Raw genomic sequence first — 26,230 nt, forward strand, 5'->3', positions numbered from 1 at the left:
ATGTCACACGTGCAGCGCGCTGATGCAGGGCAATACCGCTGCAGGCTGAGTGTCAGTAACACCTTGATTGAGTCAGACCCCATTAAAGTTGGGGTCGAAGGTGAGCTCATTCTATTCATTTCTATTCATCTTCTTTATCCTAGAGGGGGCGACAGTGGTACAGGAGGTAGAGAAGTCGTTTAGTAATCAGAAGGTTGCTAGTTCGATTCCCTGTCGAAGCGTCTTTGAGCAAGACACTGAACCCCTAATTGCTCCTGATGTGCAGTGTGCCATCAGTGTAAATGTAAAATGTGTATACATTGTAAGTCGCACACATGTAAGTCGCTTTGGATAAAAGCGTCTGCTAAATGACTAAATGTAAATGTAAATGTAATCCTTTTGCTTATCTCCAATGTCAACACTGGGCTTCCTGTTTCAACAGTGAATCTACTGTGTTGTAGGAGGCAAATCTCTTTTTCGTTAATTTTTGTTTTAAATTCAGAACGATCAAATAAACTATTTTTTTGGACAGAAATGCATTGTTATTATGTGTGTCTCTCTGCCGGTTTCACTAAGCTCATTTTTTGATTCCATCAGGCTTGCCAACATTCACGAAACAGCCGAGTGATGTGAATGTGATGAGGAATACCCCTTTTGACCTGACCTGTGAAGCTGTGGGTCCTCCCTACCCTGTCACTATCGTCTGGTTCCACAATGGAGTCCGGAACATCTCCGAACCCTCTCCCAGTACCATTCGCATCACGGGTGAGGCTTCCAACATCTGCCTCACTCCTCATTTCCTTCCTAACTCAGGTTGCAGCAGCTCTGAAGTCCCCTACTGTACCGAATGTCGTAATCTGTTGCTGCTCACATGTCTACACGGGGTTTCATTCTGTAATTTCATTTCCACTTTGGCAAAGGTTCAAGCTTTAAAAAAAAAAATAAAAAATAAAAAAAAAGATGCGACTGAGAGCACAAATGGCTGAAATTCCCCTGGTGTGTTTACCGTTTTTAATGGTTCCCTTATTGGGTGACATATCATGTACCGGTGTGTGAGCGTCCTGCATCCCTGGTTGCGGTGCTCTTTGCTGAGGTCGACAGGATGGGCAGAAGTGTGGGGTTTGGGTATCGTTTGCTTTAGTTGGACAGGTTTGGCTGATTTACATTTGTTGTTGGTGTTGGCCAAAACAGAGCAAGGGGTTGTTTGCTTGCATTTTGAATGCGTCCAGGAGATTGAGGAAAGATAATGTTGAATAATGGAATACGAGGTCGATGACCTTTTGATTGAAAAGCTTAAAACCCAACAAAAGATGGAACCGGACAGACGACTCTTTGTCTCCGATGGATCTGAATCTGATTGGGCCAACCCAGTCCTCATTCCCCCAGTGTGATCTGAAGAGCAGAATGGTTCTGTCTCTCAGGTAAATGTTAGCGAGAGAGAGGGAGAGAGAGGGAGAGAGAGAGGGAGAGAGAGAGGGAGAGAGAGAGGGAGAGAGAGAGGGAGGGAGAGAGAGGGAGAGGGAGAGGGAGAGGGAGAGGGAGAGGGAGAGGGGGAGGGAGAGGGAGGGAGAGGGAGGGAGAGGGAGGGAGAGAGAGGGAGAGAGAGAGGGGGAGGGGGAGGGAGAGGGAGAGGGAGAGGGAGAGGGAGAGTACAGCTTCATCAGCAGCCCTCTGTTGTGGGGGTAGGGTGTTCAGAAAGACTGGTTTCTCACGCCTGACATGTTCTCTTTTCTGACTCGGAAGTACAGTGAGTACTGCTCAGTGCGATGTTGTTTCTGTAGCAACTCAGAGAAAGTGACACAGTGACATTCCTATTCTTATTGCATCCCTTAGCAATGTTTTGACCATTACTTTGCTATTCTTTTGGTTTGTAATATCTGTCATACAATGTAACATGTTTGATGAATTTTGGTCAAATTCCTGTCGGTAGTAAAAAAAGTCTGTGTCACCTGGTGCATTCTAAGAATTCAGCCTTTGCTTGCAGCAGACCCTAGTCCTAGAGGTTGAGCCCTGTGGCAGGTTGCAGCGGACTCTAGTCCTAGAGGTTGAGCACTGTGGCAGGTTGCAGCGGACCCTAGTCCTAGAGGTTGAGCACTGTGGCAGGTTGCAGTGGACCCTAGAGCACTGTGGCAGGTTGCTGTGGCAGGTTGCAGTGGACTCTAGTCCTAGGGGTTGAGCCCTGTGGCAGGTTGCAGCGGACTCTAGTCCTAGAGGTTGAGCACTGTGGCAGGTTGCAGTGGACTCTAGAGCCCTGTGGCAGGTTGCAGCGGACCCTAGTCCTAGAGGTTGAGCACTGTGGCAGGTTGCAGTGAAAGGTCACAGCTTTGCTTTGGCAGTGCATGTGGAGTGGTTGGTGTCAGGGGTGGACGCGCTATTGTGTGGACAAAGGCCTCATTCATAGGCTGGCCCACCACTTCATGGGGAGAGGCAACGTCAGGGGGGGAGTACTCAGTTACACAGTAGGGCCAGCCTGGGGTCTCTCTCTCGTCCACACAATCTCTCTCTCTCTCTGGCTTCTCTCTCTCTCTCTCTCTCTCTATCGCTCTCGCTCGCTCTCTCTCTCTCGCTCTCTCTCTCTCCTCTCTCTCTCTCTCTCTCTGTAGGGGACTGAGGAGCTTAGATGGCTGCCTTACCCACTGTGTGTTACTCCATACTCGTGGCACAAATTCCAGCGCACAGACTGGAGTGTGTTTTCTGCCCATGCCTCTGCAGACTCTCATAGGAACATTGACTCGTATTTATATAACATTGACTCGTGTGTGTGTGTGTGTGTGTGTGTGTGTATGTGTATATATATATATATATATCAACGCTGTCCTGGATCACATCAACATGTGTGTGGACAGAGTGACAACACAAGAACAAATGGAAGCTTTCCCCAATCAGAAACCCTGGATGAACAGAGAGCCAATCAGAAACCCTGGATGAACAGAGAGGTTTGCCTCCTGCTGAAAGCCAGACACGCAGCCTTCTGGTCTGGAGACGGGGGAGGCTTACAGCACAGCCAGGACCGACCTGAGGAGGGGACACCCCCAGGCTAAACGCACATCCAAACAGAGGATCGGAGAGCTCTTCCACTCCTGGGACACCCAGACCATCAAAGACTTCAAACCACCCGGTTCTATGTTCCAGGATCGTCATGGACATTTTCAGTTTGTCCCTGGCCCAGGCAGTTGTCCCCACAAGCTTCAGGACCGCCACCATCATGCCAGTGTCATGCCACCATCATGCCACCCTCATGCCAGTGTCACAGCACCCAACAGCTGCGACCCTTAAAGACGTCTGCTCCAGGTGCACTCGCCCCTATCGTTGCAAAGGGCTTTGAGAGCCTGGTTCTATCATAATTGAATATTATATTTATTATACTTGTCTGCCCGCTACCCTCAGTGTGCCCATCCGTGTGCCTACTGCACCAACAGGTCAACAGAGGACGCCATCTACCTTGGCCCACCTGGACAGTCCCAACTACTCCTCCAGCAGAATGCCGTTCACTGACTTCAGATCAGCATTCAATGCTGTGTTCTGCTCCAAGTCGATCTCCAAGCTTAGCCAGCTTGGTATTAGTAAAACCCTCTGCAATTGGACTTTGGACTTTCTGGCTAACTTACCCCAATCTGTTAAAGTGGACCCCCCTCCTCCCCTCCCCCTCCACTTTGAACACTGGCATTGCACAAGGCTCTTCTTCCCCCTCTCCTCTTCCCCCTCTCCTGTACTCCCTCTTCCCCCTCTCCTGTTCTCCTTCTTCCCCCTCTCCTGTTCTCCCTCTTCCCCCTCTCCTGTTCCCCCTCTTCCCCCTCTCCTGTTCCCCCTCTTCCCCCTCTCCTGTTCTCCCTCTTCCCCCTCTCCTGTTCTCCCTCTTCCCCCTCTCCTGGTTCTCACACCATAATCAAGTTTGCAGACGACAGCACGGTGGTTCCGTCTCAGTACCTTTTATACTCACACGGCTCCGTCCTGCACAGGCTGAATCTCTTCCGTTGTGTATCCGCTTGTTCTCCATATTTCCGTAATCCAGTAAATCCACTGAGCAAGGGATTGGCCCACCCACCCCATATTGTACATACAACCCTAATATATATATATACTCTAATATATATACAACCATAATATATAGTATACTGTAATATATAGACCCTAATTTATATACACTAATATATATACCCTAATAATATATATACTCTAATAATATATATACTCCCCTTCCAACTCGGTCAACTTCTCTATGTGAAACATATTTAATGTATTATACATATATAATAATCTGTATGGATATTTAATATATTGTACATATATAATACTGTATGTATGCTGCTCCCCACTGTCAATAACACTGCACCTAACCTGCTCTTATCTGTGAAGCATGCAGTACTTCTGCCCTTCTGGTTAGATGCTAACTGCATTTGATTGTGCAGAGCATGGGTACAAAGCCAATGACAAAACAGCTGACTGATCTAATCTAGTCTTATATGTTGAATGTTTACCCCCCCCCCCCCCCCCCCAACACCCACTCTGCTATCACTTGGCTGTACCACTTTACATTCCGTGGGGCAGGTAGGCCTGTTTGACCTAGGTAGTCTTCTGCTAAGATCTGTGTTGCTCATCTATGTCCTTTGATGACTAGACTGATGGCTCATCAGAGTGGGACCAATGGATAAAAGCTTCCTCAGAATGCTTTAAAAATCTGTGTAGACTAACACGATGGCCCAACAGCCTGCAGGAGCGTTTAGTTAGGTGGATCCTGAGGCTGGGGCACTTGTGCAGTATCTTTTTGCTCTCTTTGAAAATCCATGAACCTTTCAGCAAATCTCCTGCTTACACTTCATAGGCCCTCAGGCCCATGAGAGTCATGTTGTAGTCTGTTTAGTCATGGGCAAGAACCAGTGTGAGGTTCTGTCGTGTGTTGAACCAGTCTGAGGTTCTGTCGTGTGTTGGATTGGACCAGTGTGAGGTTCTGTCGTGTGTTGGATTGGACCAGTGTGAGGTTCTGTAGTGTGTTGTGTAGTGTGTTGGATTGGACCAGTGTGAGGTTCTGTCGTATGTTGGATTGGACCAGTCTGAGGTTCTGTCGTGGTTCTGTCGTATGTTGTATTGGACCAGTGTGAGGTTCTGTAGTGTGTTGTGTAGTGTGTTGTATTGGACCAGTGTGAGGTTCTGTAGTGTGTTGGATTGGTCAGAACCAGTCTGAGGTTCTGTCGTGTGTTGGATTGAACCAGTGTGAGGTTCTGTGTAGTGTTGTATTGAACCAGTGTGAGGTTCTGTGTTGTGTTGTATTGAACCAGTGTGAGGTTCTGTGTTGTGTTGTATTGAACCAGTGTGAGGTTCTGTGTTGTTGTATTGAACCAGTGTGAGGTTCTGTCGTGTGTTGGATTGAACCAGTGTGAGGTTCTGTGTTGTGTTGTATTGAACCAGTGTGAGGTTCTGTCGTGTGTTGGATTGAACCAGTGTGAGGTTCTGTCGTGTGTTGGATTGAACCAGTGTGAGGTTCTGTCGTGTGTTGGATTGAACCAGTGTGAGGTTCTGTCGTGTGTTGGATTGAACCAGTGTGAGGTTCTGTCGTGTGTTGGATTGAACCAGTGTGAGGTTCTGTCGTGTGTTGTATTGTAATTCTGACAGATCTACACTGTGCTAACTAAGATAAAAGGGGGAAATGTGTTCACTGCACAATAACTCCCTGATCTCTGTGTTCGCTGCACAATAACTCCCTGATCTCTGTGATCACGTAATAACTCCACCCTTGAATGAAGCACAGATTCCGATCATCAGTGTGGAGTTGGGAGTGTATCAGACGTTCCCAATGTTTCTGTTTCCGTAACCTCTGCCCGAGAGAGATGAACCAGAGGAACAATACATCGGAGGAATGTTCGCAGGCGTTCGATTCCCAGAAAGCACAGATACTGCTGAATAGTATATCCACTCTTTTGGATGACTGCCTGGACTAAAGGAATTCAAGATTAACTGGAATAGTTCTTCAGTATTGCCAATATGGCTGGAGTCTGAGTTTAAATGGTTAAGTACTAAGAAAGGTGATCACTTGTATAAGCTTCTGTAAGCATTTCTTGTTTATGTGGGAGATATTCATTTCCTCTAAAAGTTATTTTTGTTTTTACCTTCGGAGTGGGGGATTTTTTTTTGTGTGTGTGTGTGTGTTCACCCTCTTGTTATGTACTGTAGGGTAACCACCCCAGGGTTTTTCCTGGGTCAAAATGGGTCTTCGGTGCTCCAAAAAAAAATGTGCGCAGTCTGTGTTACCATGTCACCTGGTAGCTTACATTTTACCATTTCATAAATAATGAGGATATGCTTCAGGAAATCATTTTGCTTCCACTTTAGATTCAAATAGATTGACAATAGTCCAAGCCCCATGGTGCTATCATGTATGGTTCAAAGATGATTAAGGTTTACCTCTTTACATATATATGCAAACTACTGAAATGTATATCAATAGAATCTAGAACTAACCAGTGGTCAGAAATGGAACACACAAATTATGAAAATCAAGTTTATCTATTATTACTATTCATTTTTATTATACAAACCTACATACCATTATTTTTGTTTTTATTATTAAAACTGTCCACAAATATGTTTAATAGTGTGTTTAACTTCTATTGGCCCACCAATGGAGGCTGCGTTGGAAATCAAACTTTTGTCAGCATTTTGAGTGGACATTTCATTTGCATTTGTACAGGTGTATTCGTGCACGTCGGGCTGGCCCTCGCAGCGGAACGACAGTTTACAACCGCACCGGTTTATCAATGATAATATTAATTCGAGATGCAACACTAATATATCCGCTCTCCTCCGAACGAGCTGAGCTTTCATTGATAAACCAATGCGGTTGTCTGCCTCTCCCGAGGACTCGCAGTCTACTGGTACTCGTTCAAATGGGTAAACAAATCAAATAATAGCCTACACCTGTGTAGGTCCTCAACATAGCAGATATTGTAATACATTGAAAGCCATGAATACTGAAAATGGAATGTTATGCTCAAAATCACCGCCGACTGATGAAGTCAGGATGCATATGCAAGTTGAGTGATTGGCAGCTGGCCGCTCTGTCCATTCGCGCACCTCACAGTTGCGTATTGTTCAGACAAGAAGACACGCTTATCAACTCGATTACTATTGATCAAAACAGAACGAGGTTTCGGCTGTAGCCTATACTTGAAACATACTATTGAGACCATATTCGAACATGCATTGCACGCGTGATGAAGGCGCATCCCACCACCTGAGTGAAATAATTCATATCTATAAATAACAGCTCACCTTTATTTTTTTAACCAGATTTGTAAACAGGTCGCGATCAATATTTTGCAGTACAATAGGCTACCTTGGTTAAAAATCGAATTACGGTAGATGCATGCTAGCATTGCGCTAAATAATTAGACAGCTAACATTAATTAGTGGTGTTAACATAAAGTCAGTTATTGTATATGGCATTAATATTATTCTAAAACACCTTCACTAGTTGTTTTAACCAGATTTGTAAGCAGGTTGTAAACAACATTTTTGAAGTGCCTTGGTTTAAAACAGCTTAAAGCTAGCTACATTAAGTTGCTTGCTCAAATCTCAAATTCAAACCAACGTATTCTCTAAACTGGCAAGCTTGGAGCAGCCTCTTTTCAATGATTGGCTCAGGGGGTGGGAGGTGGGACAAGCTGCTGCCTTGAAATCGACGGTGAGGGCTCAAAACACCATTAAGCTGAATTGCGCCATGAATGACAGCTTTTTTTTTTATTTATTTTTTATCGCGGACACTTTTTGGTGCCTTAGGCGCTCGGGATTTGTTGTAGGCGCTCGGGAAAACGGCTTAGGCGCGCGCCCAAATTTTCTCTATGCAGGAAAAACCCTGCACCCTGACCGCTCCCCTCTGCTGGGATGTTGCTGAACCTTGCCCCACTGTCCATACAGAAAGGGCCTCTTTAGTCATCATATGAAGCTCAGCCCGCTAGCGTACCCCTCCATACAGAAACGCCGCTTATGTCATCATATGAGGCTCAGGCCGCTAGCTTCTGTGTGTTGAAGGGGAGGATCTAGACATACGCACACAGGAAATCCAACCCCAATCTTACTCTGTTTATTTTACATTACAAGAGATTTACTAATGGCTTCTCTGTGTATGTGGTTTGTTATGGCCTTGAAGTGAGAGTGTGGAGTTAGCTGCTCATGTTGTTTACTCATGTTGTTTACTCGTGTTGTTTACTTGAATGTACTCTCTCTGTCTGTCATGTCTTGTGAGAGTAATTCAGTAGTCTGACTCGTGCTCACACTGGATAACCCCCTCTCTGCCCTTTCAAACTAATCGCCAACCTAGACAGGATCTGTTTGACCCGTGTCATACGGTTTCCCTGAAAAACAGGATTTAATGACACAACACTTTACGAAAATAAACTTCAACTTTTGAATAGAGTTGTTGTTGGTGTCAGACTGTGGTATCTACAGATAGGTTGCTTTGCGAGTAGGTTGTAGACGCCATGTCAGCCCAGATCTTTGAACTGGTCTTCAGATAATAACACCAAGCAATCAGACAAAACACGGAGCAATCTGTCATTTGGAGCAGCGTGAGGCCCAGAGTAGAGGTTTGATTGGTCATCTCCTGGGCACAGCAGAGCAAGCTGAGATGTGATTGGTCATCTCCTGGGCACAGCAGAGCAAGCTGAGGTTTGATTGGTCATCTCCTGGGCACAGCAGAGCAAGCTGCGATGTGATTGGTCATCTCCTGGGCACAGCAGAGCAAGCTGAGATGTTATTGGTCATCTCCTGGGCACAGCAGAGCAAGCTGAGATGTGATTGGTCATCTCCTGGGCCCAGCCGAGCAAGCTGAGATGTTATTGGTCATCTCCTGGGTCTAGCAGAGCAAGCTGCGATGTTATTGGTCATCTCCTGGGCACAGCAGAGCAAGCTGAGATGTTATTGGTCATCTCCTGGGCACAGCAGAGCAAGCTGAGATGTTATTGGTCATCTCCTGGGCCCAGCAGAGCAAGCTGAGATGTTATTGGTCATCTCCTGGGCACAGCAGAGCAAGCTGCGATGTTATTGGTCATCTCCTGGGCACAGCAGAGCAAGCTGAGATGTTATTGGTCATCTCCTGGGCCCAGCCGAGCAAGCTGAGATGTTATTGGTCATCTCCTGGGCACAGCAGAGCAAGCCGACATGTTATTGGTCATCTCCTGGGCCCAGCCGAGCAAGCTGAGATGTGATTGGTCATCTGGGCACAGCAGAGCAAGCTGAGATGTGATTGGTCATCTGGGCACAGCAGAGCAAGCTGAGATGTGATTGGTCATCTGGGCACAGCAGAGCAAGCTGAGATGTTATTGGTCATCTCCTCGTCTTTCGCTTCTCCTTTTTTAATTTTATATATTTTTTTTTAAGTTTGTATTTATTAAATCCCTTACTTGCTTTTGTAGTCACATGTTTAAACTGTGAGGACAGTGAGATGGCATGAGGGGCAGTATCTTTTGTTTGGTTAAAGATGGCCTCAACTAAAGTTCTGAATGAAGTGAAAGTGGAGTAGGAAGGAAAGTGAATGCCCTTTTTGTGTCACTTTTGTCCCTTTTTCCTTTCAGGGTGAGTCTCATACGGGCTTAATGAGTTGGAAGCTGAGTAGGGCCACTGAAAATCAGGCATGTTGTTTTCCTCCTCGCCAAAAGAGAGAGAGAGAGAGAGAGAGTGTGTGTGTGTGTGTGTGTGTGTGTGTGTGTGTGTGTGTGTGTGTGTGTGTGTGTGTGTGTGTGTGTGTGTGTGTGTGTGTGTGTGTGTGTGTGTGTGTGTGTGTGTGTGTGTGTGTGTGTGTGTGTGTGTGTGTGATGGCTCCCCGAGAGTTAAACACTGGGAGCGTGCTCACTTTCTAAAGCCAGTCGGGGAACGTTTGTTTTTCTGGCGGCGTTCCGATTTCTCTGGCGCTCCTTCGGCAGGAGGTTCAGCACGTGTCGTCCTTCAGCTGTAACTGGAGGCTTGTTTACGATGCGGTGGAGCAGCTTTTCTGCCTGCTGGATGTGTTTCGTGTAGTTAAAAATGCATTTATGCTGTGGCTGGGATGGCCAGAGTCACTGATCTTACTGAAAGGCTGATCTTACTGTGTAGGATGTGTGTGTGTGTGTGTGTGTGTGGCTATTTTCAGTAAATGCCCTGTATGATCAAGCAGTTGGTCAAACTACCGCAATTGCTTATTTCAAGCTCCTCGCTGTGCTCCACGCTGTGAACTCTCCTCTGTTGTCTCTGGCTGGAGAGGCTGCCCGCTCCCCCATCTCCCCTCTGACCCTCAGCAACTGGACTTGTTTGGCATGTAGATTTGTGCACAAGCTCCACCATCACGACAACAACAACAACAAATAGCTTCCTGTCAGGTTTACTCGTCTCGGCGTCAGAAGAAGCGTGCCCTTTGTGGAGAGAGGGAGCGCGTCGAGCACGGGCGGGAGTGGGGAAAAAAAGAAAATCAAACCACACAAAAGGGATATTATTGGGCTGTGCCATGTGCCAGGGGAGTGGTTTGGTGGAGCCGGCTGTGTTGACGTGGGGCACATGGGGGGGGGTGGGGGGGGGAAAGGGGTGGCCTTCTGGAGGAAGCGGGGAGTGGGAGTACTCGAGAGCCACTGAAAGCCTGCTACTGTGTGGCGGGGTAAACAGCAGTGGCTGGATGAACTTCATATCTTTGCTCCATCCAGCCGTTTAACTGTGTTTCTCAGCTTTGTGTATCGGTGACCTGACCAGTAGGCCATTAGTTTCAACCAAAGATGGTCAACCTCGCATTTAATACTGATGTGCACAGCTGGACCAAGCGTTGCCACTTCCTGTGTTCCTTTTGAGATGAGTCACCAGGACGGGCAGACATGACAAGCCACTGAACCTCTGCTGACATTTTTCTCCTTCCTCTTTTGTGCATATAGAAACAATGTTATTCAGGGTTTTTCCTGGGTCAAAATGGGTCTTCGGTGCTCCAAAAAAAAAATGTGCGCGCTGTGCGCGCAGTCTGTGTTACCACGTCACCTGGTAGCTTACATTTTACCATTTCATAAATAATGAGGATATGCTTCAGGAAATCATTTTGCTTCCACTTTAGATTCAAATAGATTGACAATAGTCCAAGCCCCATGGTGCTATCATGTATGGTTCAAAGATTATTAAGGTTTACCTCTTTACATATATATGCAAACTACTGAAATGTATATCAATAGAATCTAGAACTAACCAGTGGTCAGAAATGGAACACACAAATTATGAAAATCAAGTTTATCTATTATTACTATTCATTTTTATTATACAAACCTACATACCATTATGTTTGTTCTTATTATTAAAACTGTCCACAAATATGTTTAATAGTGTGTTTAACTTCTATTGGCCCACCAATGGAGGCTGCGTTGGAAATCAAACTTTTGTCAGCATTTTGAGTGGACATTTCATTTGCATTTGTACAGGTGTATTCGTGCACGTCGGGCTGGCCCTCGCAGCGGAACGACAGTTTACAACCGCACTGGTTTATCAATGATGATATTAATTCGAGATGCAACACTAATATATCCGCTCTCCTCCGAACGAGCTGAGCTTTCATTGATAAACCAATGCGGTTGTCTGCCTCTCCCGAGGACCCGCGGTCTACTGGTACTCGTTCAAATGGGTAAACAAATCAAATAATAGCCTACACCTGTGTAGGTCCTCAACATAGCAGATATTGTAATACATTGAAAGCCATGAATACTGAAAATGGAATGTTATGCTCAAAATCACCGCCGACTGATGAAGTCAGGATGCATACGCAAGTTGAGTGATTGGCAGCTGGCCGCTCTGTCCATTCGCGCACCTCACAGTTGCGTATTGTTCAGACAAGAAGACACGCTTATCAACTCGATTACTATTGATCAAAACAGAACGAGGTTTCGGCTGTAGCCTATACTTGAAACATACTATTGAGACCATATTCGAACATGCATTGCACGCGTGATGAAGGCGCATCCCACCACCTGAGTGAAATAATTCATATCTATAAATAACAGCTCACCTTTATTTTTTTAACCAGATTTGTAAACAGGTCGCGATCAATATTTTGCAGTACAATAGGCTACCTTGGTTAAAAATCGAATTACGGTAGATGCATGCTAGCATTGCGCTAAATAATTAGACAGCTAACATTAATTAGTGGTGTTAACATAAAGTCAGTTATTGTATATGGCATTAATATTATTCTAAAACACCTTCACTAGTTGTTTTAACCAGATTTGTAAGCAGGTTGTAAACAACATTTTTGAAGTGCCTTGGTTTAAAACAGCTTAAAGCTAGCTACATTAAGTTGCTTGCTCAAATCTCAAATTCAAACCAACGTATTCTCTAAACTGGCAAGCTTGGAGCAGCCTCTTTTCAATGATTGGTTCAGGGGGTGGGAGGTGGGACAAGCTGCTGCCTTGAAATCGACGGTGAGGGCTCAAAACACCATTAAGCTGAATTGCGCCATGAATGACAGCTTTTTTTTATTTATTTTTTATCGCGGACACTTTTTGGTGCCTTAGGCGCTCAGGATTTGTTGTAGGCGCTCGGGAAAACGGCTTAGGCGCGCGCCCAAATTTTCTCTATGCAGCAAAAACCCTGGTTATTCATCTGGCCTCAAAGTAGATATTAAGTCTATCATGTTAAATGGAGTCTGACCTGTTTGATAATGGCTGGTTTGTGATGGTTAGTGTGTTTTGCTGCCACTGGAATGAATGCCTCAGTTAAGGCCAACGGTATTGATGTTTTATTAGTAAAGGCCAACGGTATTGATGTTTTATCAGTAAAGGCCAACGGTATTGATATTTTATCACTAAAGGCCAACAGTATTGATGTTTTATCAGTAAAGGCCAACGGTATTGATGTTTTATCAGTAAAGGCCAACAGTATTGATGTTTTATCTGTTAAGGCCAACGGTATTGATGTTTAATCAGTTAAGGCCAACGGTATTGATGTTTAATCAGTTAAGGCCAACAGTATTGATGTTTTATCGGTTTATTTTGTAGGTGTACACAAGCCAACCCAATACAGCTGTGAAGCGCATAACTCAAGAGGTCTTGCCTTGTCCAGAGAGGCACACATTAACATCAAAGGTAAAATGGACGTTGCTACTCACGCGTCACTACTGGGTGAAACGTGAACTACTTATAACCTCTGAACAGTGGCATTAGAAGGCATATTTCATTCATATTTAATATTTGAACATGACCTAACTTAACCTAATGTGTTTTCTATAACCTCAAAGGTCTCCCAGAGCGCATCACGGGTCTGGCTGTGACGGAGCAGAGCTCCAATAGGCTGACCCTGAGCTGGACGCCGGGACACGATGGCTTCTCTCCCCTCTCCCACTGCTCCATCACGGTAAAACCACACACATGTCTGCTCTCTCCCACTGCTCCATCACGGTAAAGACACACACATCTCTCCCCTCTCCCACTGTTCCATCACGGTAAAGACACACACATGTCTCTCTCTCCCACTGTTCCATCACGGTAAAGCCACACACATGTCTCTCTCTCCCACTCCTCCATCACGGTAAAGACACAGACATGTCTGTTCTCTCCCACTCCTCCATCTCGGTAAAGACACACACATGTCTCCCCTCTCAAGGGCTCCAGTGCGAGTTACAAGTTCTCTTCTCTTCTGTGTGACCGCTGTGAAATGAAGATTCAAAATGATCAAGTCATCAGTTGAAACCCCATTAAATACTAACAATCAAGTAAAAGATGATTAGCTTGATTATCTGATGATTTATCTTTGCACATCTAAACTATTATTAATAGAACTTCCCTTTAGTACGTGTTAAACCAATTATTCAAATGTGATTTAATGAAGGATTATTTGTATGCATGTCATGTGTTTTAGGGTAGGTTGTCATGACGTTTGTGCACTATCTGGATAGTCAGTTGACCATTTTAGGACTATACCAGTTCTGAAAGGCCTCAAGTACCCTGAAGGTCTCCTAGTGATGTCTCCTCCTCTTGACCCTAGCGATGTCTCCTCCCCTTGACCCTTGACCCTAGTGAGGTCTCCTCCTCTTGACCCTAGTGATGTCTCCTCCTCTTGACCCTTGACCCTAGACCCTAGTGATGTCCCCTCCTGCCCCTTGACCCTAGTGATGTCTCCTCCTCTTGACCCTTGTCCCTAGTGATGTCTCCTCCTCTTGACCCTTGACCCTAGTGATGTCTCCTCTTGACCCTTGACCCTAGTGATGTCACCTCTTGACCCTAGTGATGTCACCTCTTGACCCTAGTGATGTTACCTCTTGACCCTAGTGATGTCTCCTCCCCTTGCCCCTTGCCCCCGTCAGGTGCGTGAGCTCAGCAGAAAGGAGGGCAACCCCACCCGCGTGATCAACGCCCCCGTGCCCCCCTTCCAGTACGACGTGACTGGCCTGAGAGCCATGACCCCGTACAACATGAGCGTGTCCTGCGGCAACGAGGTGGGCCACTCCCCGCCCAGCGCCTGGACCAGGACCAGGACTCCAGAGGGAGGTGGGTCACCTGCACTGGGATCTCCTCCACAGCTTCTCCATTCTGTCTGTCTCTTAAGCAGTTACCAACAGAGATCCACACTGTCTGTCTGTCTCTTAAGCAGTTACCAACAGAGATCCACACTGTCTGTCTGTCTCTTAAGCAGTTACCAACAGAGATCCACACTGTCTGTCTGTCTCTTAAGCAGTTACCAACACAGATCCACACTATCTGTCTGTCTCTTAAGCAGTTACCAACACAGATCCACACTGTCTGTCGGTCTCTTAAGCAGTTACCAACAGAGATCCACACTGTCTGTCTGTCTCTTAAGCAGTTACCAACAGAGATTCACACTGCACTGTAGAAATGAGTAGTAAGCTATCTGGTGAGCTATCTAGTGAGGCGTCAGTGAGCTATCTAGTGAGCTATCTAGTGAGCTATCTAGTGAGGCGTCAGTGAGCTCTCTGGCGAGTTATCAGTGAGCTATCTAGTGAGCTATCTAATGAGGCGTCAGTGAGCTATCTAATGAGGCGTCAGTGAGCTATCTAGTGAGGCATCAGTGAGCTATCTAGTGAGGCGTCAGTGAGCTATCTAGTGAGGCGTCAGTGAGCTATCTAGTGAGGCGTCAGTGAGCTATCTAGTGAGCTATCTAGTGAGCTATCTAGTGAGCTCTCTAGTGAGCTATCTAGTGAGGCACCAGTGAGCTATCTAGTGAGCGATCTAGTGAGCTATCTAGTGAGGCATCAGTGAGCTCTCTGGCGAGTTATCGTAGTAATGACTATCTATGCCAACTTGTGTTTACGGTTAGTACAGCATGCCCACGTGGGATATTACAGACATGCAGCGATGAGGAGAGCTGAAAGAGATCAGTCGTGAGCAGCATGCATGAGTGCATCACCTCTTGATTTCTGTGAATATTCAGAACCATCTTTTAAAGCCTCACAAATCAGACTGCGGAGGGGAAATGGCACACAAACTGCCAGGAGGTTCCCGTATGGAAATAATTGGTCACATCCCCTTCGTAGTTCGCTTTCCTCTGTCTTTGAATGGCGGCAGGGGTGGACTCCAGCGGCTGTGTGTTGTTCTTGTGGGGTGTGGCTGCTCAGGATTTCCTCCATATTCCTAGAGGCAGGGAACTTATTTTTGGAGGTTGATTGTATGGTCAAGGCATGTTCCCTCGCTGTACACAGTGCAAGGCAGTGTTTTATCAGGGCTGTCAAACTGAGGGTGAAATATATATATATATATATATATATACATACATACACATACACATATATATTTCACCCTCATATATATATATACATATATATTTCACCCTCATATATATGTGTGTCGATATATATATATATATTATATATAATTGGCTTTAGCATAGATTGGCAAATGTAAAAGCTGAGGTTTGAGCTAATTACGTTGAGTTAAATCTGCACTCTTAATCCCAGCAAGATATCATGGATGTCTGTGTGTGTGAAGTAACAAGCAATTACGGTGGAGAAAATCAGTGTGTTTTTTACTCCAGCAGAATCTCCTCTCCTCTCTGCTGTGTAACTGCATGTGTTGGTTTAAGGTTGTCATCCCATCCTGTTTTTGACCTTGGCAGTGCCCTCCGAGCCTCCGCGGAACGTGTCTGTGCTGCTCAACGAGTCAGTGTTGGTCATCCACTGGGCACCGCCGCCCACAGACAAGATCAACGGGGTCCTGAAGGGCTACGACGTCATCATCAAGCATGGCGTGAACAGCACACACATGAACAAGGTGAGTGTCGTATGGAAGTGTGTGTGTGTGTGTGTGTGTCATGTCCGTGCCTTTCTGGAATAACACAAGATGGACGCCAAGATGGAAAGCATGTCTTGAAAGTGCTGCACTTAAGTTCCCCAGTTTGTCAGACTTTCATTTGGGAGTAGCCATAGAGATTTAGCAAATTGGCTGCGCTCCATTTTGACATCATTTTAGGTTTATTATACTCCCAGCAAAAGCATCTGTGTATGAGAGGGAGAGAAAGATATTGCATTAAACAAACTAGAGCTCACCTGGCTTTAACCTTGAGGAAGCTTGCGGAGAGGATGGAGTTAAAAGGGGATTGTTTTGAGCTTCACTCTACCTCTGAACTACAAGGAAAAACAAATCAGTTTCATGTTCTCTTTTTGTGATGGGAAATTAAGGTGGGGTGGTTTCAGAATAACAAACTTTCTTGGTGTTGTATGCTTTTTGGATGTTCTTCAGTTACTTCACATTTGTTGTCAGCTGTTTATGTTGTTCGTATAAACGGTTTCAGATCATCTTAACCGTTTCACAGTAAATGGGGAATTTTCCAGCCATCTAGAAGTGAGATAAAGGCTTTCATATGTATGGTGTGTTAAATCATGGTCACAGATAATCTCTCAGATCTGTTCATGGTTTTGCACAGACAATATAAATAATAATCCCTATAGCCATGAATAAATAATTAACCTCTGAAATGTTCATATATTTCAGCTATAGTGTCATCATTTCAGATTCTTTGGGCTGTTATATATCAAGCAGAAGTGGTCAGAAACGGCTGGAGTTGGTTTCAGCCATGTCTTGCATCTCTTTCAAAATGATATCAAGTCCTTTTTACGTGACCAATCATATCTAAAGGAAGTCTTTATAAAACTTTTATAAATCAAATGTGGAAGTTCAAGTGCAAGAGTTGACAGACAGTGGAAATGATATTCAGTGCATCAGTGTAGTGGTTGGATATCTGTGCTGATGACTGCTGACCAATAAGAGGAAACCTGCTCGGATGAAAAGATGTCAGAGAGACAGGGAGTCATAGTCCTGCCCTTTGTGTTGTGTTGTATTGTGTTGTGTTGTGTTGCATTGGACTTGTATTGTGTCATAAAGGCCAGTGCCGGAGTTCTGTCATGTGAGTGTCCTTTGTCACATCCCATGGCTGGGTACTCCGCTCCGTACAATGGTCAACTTCCTGCCATTCCTGCTGACGTCGGCCTTACAGGAAACTGACTGAAAGGAAAAAAAAAATATTGTTCTCTCATCGTCTGTCCAGCTTGTATTCATTAGTCATCGTCCATTCTAAAGGACACTACAAAAGACTTTCACACACACACACACACACACACACGTGTGCTCCCTATCCATTACTACCAGTAATCTATAACAGTGATTCACACACAGCACCCCCTTAAACGTCAGGAGTGACTGGAAGTGTGTGAAACCACTGTGCCCCCCTCCCTCTCTGTGCCCCTCCCTCCCCCTCTCTGTGCCCCTCCCTCTCTGTGCCCCTCCCTCTCTGTGCCCCCCTCCCTCTGTGCCCCCCTCCCTCTGTGCCCCTCTCTCTGTGCCCCCCCCCCTCCCTCTCTGTGCCCCTCCCTCCCCCTCTCTGTCTGCCTGCCTGCAGTCACCTGTTTGGTTCCTTCATGATCTCTGGGAGTGGATGTGCGTTCCTTCATGAGCTCTGGACGTGGATGTGCGTGGCCGGGGTCCACCAGCTGCTCCTCTAGTCACCAGACACTGGCTCATTTAACGCTGGCTTACAGTTTAAAGCTTTTGGAATGTTGTTTTTGTGGTTCAACAGAAGTTTAGATTACATTATCTGAACGTCTTCTTTAAATGGAAATGATAACCATGATTTATGAAAACCATCATGCTAATCTTCCAGAGCAGGTGTTATTGGTTCATATTTGTATTGTTACCCAGAGATGTTCTGCTTTGTAACGTTCCTGTGTCATGCCACTCGGCACAAGAACAGTGTGTGTGTGTGTGTGTGTGTCTGTGTGTGTCTGTGTGTGTCTGTGTGTGTGTGTGTGTGTGTGTGTGTGTGTGTGTGTGTGTGTGTGTGTGTCTGCAGACATGAGGAACCCCAGATGTGTGTGTTACGCAATAGCAACCCTTTATCTGTCACATGTCCCCGAAGGCCCTTCCCAGCAGCCCTCACTCAGCAGTATGGAGCAAAACACGTTCTTCCTCTTTCTTTTCCGTTTTCTTCCCCCGACGGGCAACCTCTCCCATACCGCCTTGGTTAACGTGGAGCTGTGTTCCAGATTGTTCCGTGGTGTTCAGCTTTTTTTCTTTTTTTTTTTTTTCTTTTGCCTGCATATCAACAAGGCTGTTGGTTAAACTCTTGTGGTCAAAACATTTTTTCCCTCCTCATGTCCCGCCGTCATGCCTGAGATGACATTGCAGTTTAGGTGGCTGCCCTCAAATGCATTGTTAGCATTCCAGTCCCTTGCTGATGAATCAGTGGTCAGTGTGTGTGTGTGTGTGTGTGTGTGTGTCAGGCCTGTTTTAAACTTGAACTGAAATACTGAATTCTTTACAATTGTACAGGAGGGTAAATGCAGAGAGTACAGAGGGCTGCAAGGCCACAGTGTTAAGAGTTACAGAAGTGGAACACCCAGGTTCAGAAAGAAGTCTTGCTCTGCTCTTTTCAGTTAACTATCTGAAACTATCTTAACTAACTATTATTTGCATATTTCTTGAGATACTTCTAGGACGTACATGCAATGAAAGGAATCATTTGGCTCGTTATTTTGACCTGTATAAATGCAATATGACACGAGTGAGTGTGGGCCGTGCATGATTGCACAATGAATGAATGTTCTCTTTCTTTTTTACTTCTAGATTTCTAGCAGCTCCACGGAGGCCACGTGGGTCCTGTCTGCGTTCAACACGACCTACAGCATCCAGGTGGCGGCACGCACGCAGGCGGGCAGCGGCGCTCTGAGCTCGCGCTTCTGGATCCGGGTCAACCACTCAGGTGCTCCTCTCCCTCTCCCCGCCAGATGAACTTTGACCTTGCTTTGGTCTAGGTGACGGCATGTGTCTGTCGTCTCTGTGAGCTAATCTGGAAGCTAGAACTCATCAATTCAATCAGTTTTGAATGCTGAATATAAATCACATGTGCATTTCTGGAGGATATGAATTATAGTGCAGAAAGTTGGCAATAACGTTGAACCTAAGCACATAAGCATTATCTGAATACAGTTTAAATGACGCACCAGAGCCGTTTAGAGCACTGTAAACAGCCAGAGGGTCTAAGTGCATAATCAAGGAGCCCTTCATCATCTTAGAGTGTAAGTTTTCAAAAGTAGTCTGAAAGTAGCCAACCTTAAGTTTACTGTCTGTGTATGGCTCTGTGAGGCTATTCTTGTTTTTTTTCACATTTCTTCTTCCACACAAAAGAGGAATTCCATTCTGGGCTGTTATTGTCATGTTTCTTGTCTCTCCGATATTAAACAAACTGTTCACAGGGTGTATGGAAGAAGCTACAATGAAACCAGACTAGGACTAGGCCATAGTGTATACAGTACCAGTCAAAAGTTTGGACACACCTTACATTTTTTTGAGAAGTCTTTACTTTTATTATTTTCTACATTGTAGATTTATACTGAATACATTTAAACTACGAAAGAACACACATGGAATGATATACTAAACAAAAAAAGTTGTATCTACCATGTAGAAAATAATAAAATCAAAGAAAAATCTTCTCAAAAAATGAGAAGGTGTGTCCAAACTTTTGACTGGTACTGTACATAGACTAGGACTAGGCACTAAATTGAAAGCATTTAAACTAAATGATGTTGTCATTGTTGATGTTGTCATTGTTTCCCTTTTTCTTTTCTTTCAAGGTCACAAACAGAAAAAAGTGCTGTTGTAAATTCTTGTCTCCGTGCGTGAGTCATCCTTGTGTTGTTTGGCCTTTTCAGCCTCGGGCTTGGCACCGTTTTCTCCCTTCGGGCCGGACAAGCGCGGCTCTGACTCGGTCTACGTGGTGCTGGGGGTGGTGTGTGGCATCTGCCTGCTCCTCCTGGTCCTGTGGGCAGCCGTATGCACGCGCAGCAGACTCCTGGAGACACGGCTGGGGTGAGCACACGTGCATTGAACACGCACGCATTGAACACACACGCATTGAACACACACGCATTGAACACACACGCATCTAGCACACGTGCATTGAACACGCATGCATTCAGCACACATGCATTGAACACACATGAACACACGTACATTAAGCACACATGCATTGAACACACATGCAGTGAGCACACGTGCATTAAACACACACACACACGCATTGAACACACACGCATTGAACACACACGCATTAAACACACACATTCATTGAGCACACATGCATTAAACACACACATTCATTGAGCACACATGCATTGAACGCACACACGCATTGAACGCACACACGCATTGAACACACACACGCACGCATTGAACACACACACACACATTGAACACACACACACACATTGAACACACACATGCATTGAACACACATGCATTGAACACACATGCATTGAACACGCATGCATTCAGCACACATGCATTGAACACACATGCATTGAACACGCATGCATTCAGCACACATGCATTGAACACACATGCATTGAGTGAGTGAATTGTGCTAGCGTGTACAGTGTGGTGTACACACATGCATTGAGCACACGTGCGAGTGACTTGCTTGTGACTTTGTGCTAGCGTGTACAGTGTGGTGTTTACTTCCCCTACTGGACCATCCTACCAGACATGCTATTAAAATGAGCAGGAAGAAACAGCTGGGTTTCCCTGAGGGAGGGGGCTGGAGCTGTGTGTTGGTGAGGGAGGGGGTTGAAATGACTCTGCGCATCCGGTTGCTTTGTCAATAAAAACAGTATGGTTTCCCCCCTTAATCGCGTGTAGACGTAGTAACAGGCAGACCCCATGAATCTGTCATTATTTCACGTTCACGTTATTACAAAAACACAGCACGACCACCACACCACTTTCCTGTCAACCTCCTCTTAAATTCTGCCATGGAACTCAATCCTGCAGCTCGTGACTCATTCTCCCCAACCAGGATACTGATAAAAAGCGTGTCACGGTGTGTTGCTCTCCGTGACAAACAAAGTCAAACCCAGTGGGGCCGAATCATCTACTCTTCCTGGTGTCTCGTAGTAGTAAAGGTTCCTATCCTAATCATCTACTCTTCCTGGTGTCTCGTAGTAGTAAATGTTCCTATCCTCATCATCTACTCTTCCTGGTGTCTCGTAGCAGTAAAGGTTCCTATCCTAATCATCTACTCTTCCTGGTGTCTTGTAGTAGTAAAGGTTCCTATCCTAATCATCTACTCTTCCTGGTGTCTCGTAGTAGTAAATGTTCCTATCCTCATCATCTACTCTTCCTGGTGTCTCGTAGTAGTAAAGGTTCCTATCCTAAGGAATTTGGTTCTCATCTACTCCCTGATGTAACTTTGCCTGTTTGTAATGGATGTTTTCAACGTGTGTGTGTGTGTGTGTGTGCGCGTGTGTGTGCGTGTGCGTGTCTCGTTGGCGCCCCCTACAGGCAGCTGTTCACCGATGGGGGGAAGCTTCAGCCCACAGTTCAGTACAGACCCCAGAGGTCTTACAACCGCTCCGCCATCGAGATCACGCGTATGTCAAAGCCTCTTACACGTATAGTGGGGTGGAATAGGAGCGCTTGCATTTCTGTCAAATATTTGTGTTGAACTTTGCCTTCTATAAAAGTTCCACAATAATTTACACAAGGGAAAAGTCCATATGGATCAGCCTCTTACTCACATTTAATAAGCATGCTTTTACTTTAAGATAGCATTGCTGGTGTGTGTGTGTGTGTGTGAGGGCTGTAATGACTGTATTGTTGTGACCCCCCCTCCCCCACAGTAGCCAACCTGGGAGTGAGTGCAGAGCTGCAGGCCAAGCTGCAGGATGTGATGATCGTGAGGAGCCTGCTGTCCATAGGGAAGATCTTAGGGGAGGGTGAGTGTGCTGGGCTGGGCTGGGCTGGGGTTTTCACAGGGGGGAGTTAAGTGACATTCTTGACATGCCAAATAAGTCGTGGTGTTTTAACGACCCGCCCCCCCCCCGACAGGAGAGTTTGGGTCGGTGGTCGAAGGCCATTTGAAGAAGCCAGATGGAACTTCTGAGAAAGTAGCAGTGAAGACCATGAAATGTAAGCTTGTTTGAAACACAGCGCATACGTCGTATTCACCGAAATAAACAAATGATACAGAACATCTTACACAACATATTAACAAGATAAAATACTCAGTAAGTGTATTTAACAATCACTTCACCTGATGAGGTCAGAGAGCTGGCTCTAATGGGATGTTCTGTCTCCATAGTGGATAACTTCTCTCAGAGGGAGATCGAGGAGTTCCTAAATGAAGCCGCCTGCATGAAGGACTTCCACCATCCTAATGTCATTCGGCTAATGGGTAGGTGTCTAATACGCCCCTATCTGGTGCTTAGAGAAATCCTATATGAGACAGTGCAGTGGTTCCCAAACTTTTTACAGTCCCGTACCCCTTCAGACATTCAATCTCCAGCTACGTACCCCCCCCCGGTTTTTTTTTCATGTTTGTAACTAACCTACCTGTAGCTATTTTTGGCAGTGTAATTATTTCGCATGAGTCATTTTGGCAATGCGACTTGGCCATTCAGACTATTTAAGATTTTGTGTCTATTTATAGCTCAGAAAATGTAATGGGCTTTTTCACTTAGAAAACGCAAATCAAATGTTCTCCCTGCGTACCCCCTGAACCACTTTGCGTACCTCTGGGGGTACACGTACCCCAGTTTGGGAACCAATGACATAGTGTATGTGTAGTACATGGTTGAGGATCTTTAAAAAGGTCTTTTTATTGACTTTTATCATCACATTACTAACAAGTCGGAGGAACCAAATCGGCTACATTGTTTAATATCAGAAAAGCTACGTATTTAAAGAGAACCCATTCATATCACAGAATTATGCACCACTTATTGGAAACGTTAATACATTTAAAAATAGTGCATTTATCAAAAGTTAAATATGAAATGCTGTCATGGTGTTCTTTTTATAGGTGTGTGTTTGGAGGTGGGCTCTGGCCATTTCCCCAAACCCATGGTCATTCTGCCCTTCATGAAATATGGTGACCTCCACAGCTTTCTGCTTCTCTCTCGTATGGGGGATAGTCCACTGGTAACCACACTTAACACTCTCATACTGCCCTTGTCCTCGTCCCCATGTAATCACTCACACAAATACTGTTACAATGACATGGCCAATCAGATCTCATCAGTAAGCATTCTTTTTTTGACAAACACTATTGTGGGCTGGTGGATGATGGCGAATGCGTTCTGTTTCCTCCAGTATCTGCCTACCCAGACCCTCGTCAAGTTTATGATTGACATCGCCTTGGGGATGGAGTACCTGAGCAGCCGGAACTTTCTGCACAGAGATCTCGCCGCGCGAAATTGCATGTAAGTGCTTTCCTAAGTTCCCTGGGTGAACTTTACCTGAAGCAACATACCGTATGTGAAGAAGATGATGTGATTCCTGATGATGCGTTTCTGCTGCACATGTGAAGTTAGCTAGCTGGGGGTATACAGCATTGAACACAGTGTGAAGGAGACGCGTAGGCATATATCCTGAAATATTCCTCTCGGTCTGAAGTCTGAAGAAGCCTTGTTTCTTGTTTGTTTCTGAAAGGCTTTTGTGATGAAGGACTGAAGGTGTGCATGTTCTTATTGTAAGGAAGAATCTTCCAGGAAGGGCTTGGCCCGCTAAGTGTGAAATTCTGAAAACCTATCTTTGGTTTCCCAGGCTACGCGATGACATGACGGTGTGTGTGGCAGACTTTGGCCTGTCAAAGAAGATCTATAGTGGTGACTATTACCGGCAAGGAAGGATAGCCAAGATGCCCGTGAAGTGGATTGCTGTGGAGAGTCTTGCGGACAGAGTCTTCACGGTGAAGAGCGATGTGGTGAGGATCACAGGACATTTTACGTTACCCTGCGCTGCCGCTTGCCAGGATCTTGTGCATGTGATTTAGGTTCATGCCATGTCACTGCACAAAGCACAGAAAGTACAGAACACGAAAGTACCGTCCCCTGTGCTGATAGTTCCCCTTTACAAGAAATGTCCTGTTCACGCTTCTCGAAGACACAGGAAATATCATATGCGTACATTGTTCATCAGGAATATATTTCTGTCTGATGGAAGATTTATATATATATTTATTTTTTTATATTCAAATATTGGCTATTTTAATGCACTGAATTTTGGACATTTTCCATTTCCATTGTTATTTTCTTTAAGCGTTATCTCTTGCTTCCCTATAGTGGGCCTTTGCCGTGACCATGTGGGAGATTGCAACACGCGGCATGACGCCGTACCCTGGAGTACAAAACCACGAGATCTACGACTACCTCCTGGATGGACACAGACTGAAGCAGCCGAATGACTGCCTAGATGAGCTGTGAGTGTCATTCCTCTATCTAATAGTGATGAGCTGTGAGGATCATTCTTCTATCTAACAGTCTCTTCGTCAACCATTCATATTAGAAAGATGCAGGGTAGACATGTGGAATGCCCATATAAGGATGTGCTAGCCTACCTATCCTACATTTCTGATTTTATATTTCTGATTTTTGTGAAGAGTTGGAATGTAAATATATGCCATTCAGGTTTCCATATGATCAACAAATCCATTTAAATGATTTACATTAAAATGAACTAAATTTAAATTGAATTAAATGAGGGATGCCACAGAGAGAACTGTTCTCTCTAATCTCGTAAATTATAGAAGCGTACACACAGACGTGCACACACTTATCTTGTCATTACACCTCACACAGACGTGCACACACTTATCTTGTCATTACACCATTACATGTTTATCTCTAGCTATGAGATCAGACGTGCACACACATATCTTGTCATTACACCTCACACAGACGTGCACACACTTATTTTGTCATTACACCTCATGTTTATCTCTAGCTATGAGATCATGTACTGCTGCTGGCGGGCAGACCCTCTGGACCGGCCTGACTTCACCCAGGTGAGAGAGCTGCTGGAGAAGCTGGTGGAGAAGCTCCCGGAGGTCTCGAGCCGAGAGAACCTCATCTACATCAACACCAGCTTCCCCGAGGAGGACGCGGCGGGGGCGGCGGCAGGAGGTGCAGGTGCAGGTGCTGCGGAGCTCAAACTGGACATGGATCCGGTCTGCTGCTCATCGCCAGCCTGCAGCCGCCAGACCATGGACACGTCTGTCACCACCGCGGACATTCACGAGGGGGGTGAGGAGGAGGAGGAGGAGGCAGGGGATGAAGATGATCGCTATGTCATCGTCATCTCCACGGTAGACCCTTTGGTGAGCAGCGTGCCGTCTGCCCTAGACACGCCGCTCTTGTCCAGGGAGGGCCGGGAGCAGGCCGGCAGTGACTCTGCTTCTGAGAGAAGGACAGAACAAGCCTCAGATGATACCATGCACTTACTCTGAGGTGATGAGTGAAATGATTGCGATGGTCACTTCCCATAATATCTGACAAGTTTGAAAACTTTATGAAGGACGATCAATTAGTCCATTGGTTGCGTAAAGTGACAAAAGAAGTTTTGTTGATTTTCTTTTTCGCATAGACAACTGTGAATGCCTATTGCCAGTATTTTTGTTATGTCATCAGTGTTTTGAATGGTTTGAATGATTGCAAAATTCAATAGGCAATAATTATACCCACTATTGCAATGCAAGCTGCCTTCCTGTTACATTCCTTTGGCTATATGTCAAGGGTGCTTTATCCTGATTGTGGGTATCTTTTGTATCTATACTGAAATTGTGTTTATGTGTGATCTATGTGTATATATTGTATTTGTATAGGATTTGTAAATAAGTCATGTTAAGATTCCTTTTCCCATGCTCTACTTTTATAAAGATTACTTAAGTTGTTTTAAATGCTTAAAACACGTGGAAATAATTATATTATATAAAAATATAATAAACTGACCAAATATCAAGCAAGCCTGTGTAGGCTACCTTA

General features: G+C 45.3%; 1 protein-coding gene across 1 annotated transcript; it reads left to right on the forward strand.

Moving 5' to 3' along the window:
• mertka (c-mer proto-oncogene tyrosine kinase a) lies at window positions 1-26,230 on the forward strand. The gene is made up of 17 exons (XM_031578587.2): window positions 1-100; window positions 577-744; window positions 12,966-13,052; window positions 13,205-13,320; window positions 14,270-14,453; window positions 16,036-16,190; window positions 19,038-19,173; window positions 20,126-20,282; window positions 21,753-21,841; window positions 22,091-22,186; window positions 22,299-22,379; window positions 22,552-22,644; window positions 23,272-23,390; window positions 23,562-23,671; window positions 24,015-24,174; window positions 24,533-24,669; window positions 25,194-26,230. The coding sequence occupies exons 1-17, from the start codon at window positions 1-3 to the stop codon at window positions 25,693-25,695; spliced, it is 2,490 nt and encodes an 829-aa protein (XP_031434447.2). The 3' UTR covers window positions 25,696-26,230.

This window comes from Clupea harengus, chromosome 13 (assembly GCF_900700415.2).
Source record: "Clupea harengus chromosome 13, Ch_v2.0.2, whole genome shotgun sequence".
NCBI classification, from domain to species: domain Eukaryota; kingdom Metazoa; phylum Chordata; class Actinopteri; order Clupeiformes; family Clupeidae; genus Clupea; species Clupea harengus.

What these genes read in the sequence shown, in the direction of transcription:
- mertka (XM_031578587.2), top strand. Translation starts at nt 1, where the DNA reads ATGTCACACGTGCAGCGCGCTGATGCAGGGCAATACCGCTGCAGGCTG. An exon ending in GACCAGGACTCCAGAGGGAG is followed by an intron (nt 14,454 to 16,035) that starts GTGGGTCACCTG and finishes TGACCTTGGCAG; the next exon opens with TGCCCTCCGAGCCTCCGCGG. An exon ending in AGGGAAGATCTTAGGGGAGG is followed by an intron (nt 22,187 to 22,298) that starts GTGAGTGTGCTG and finishes CCCCCCCGACAG; the next exon opens with GAGAGTTTGGGTCGGTGGTC.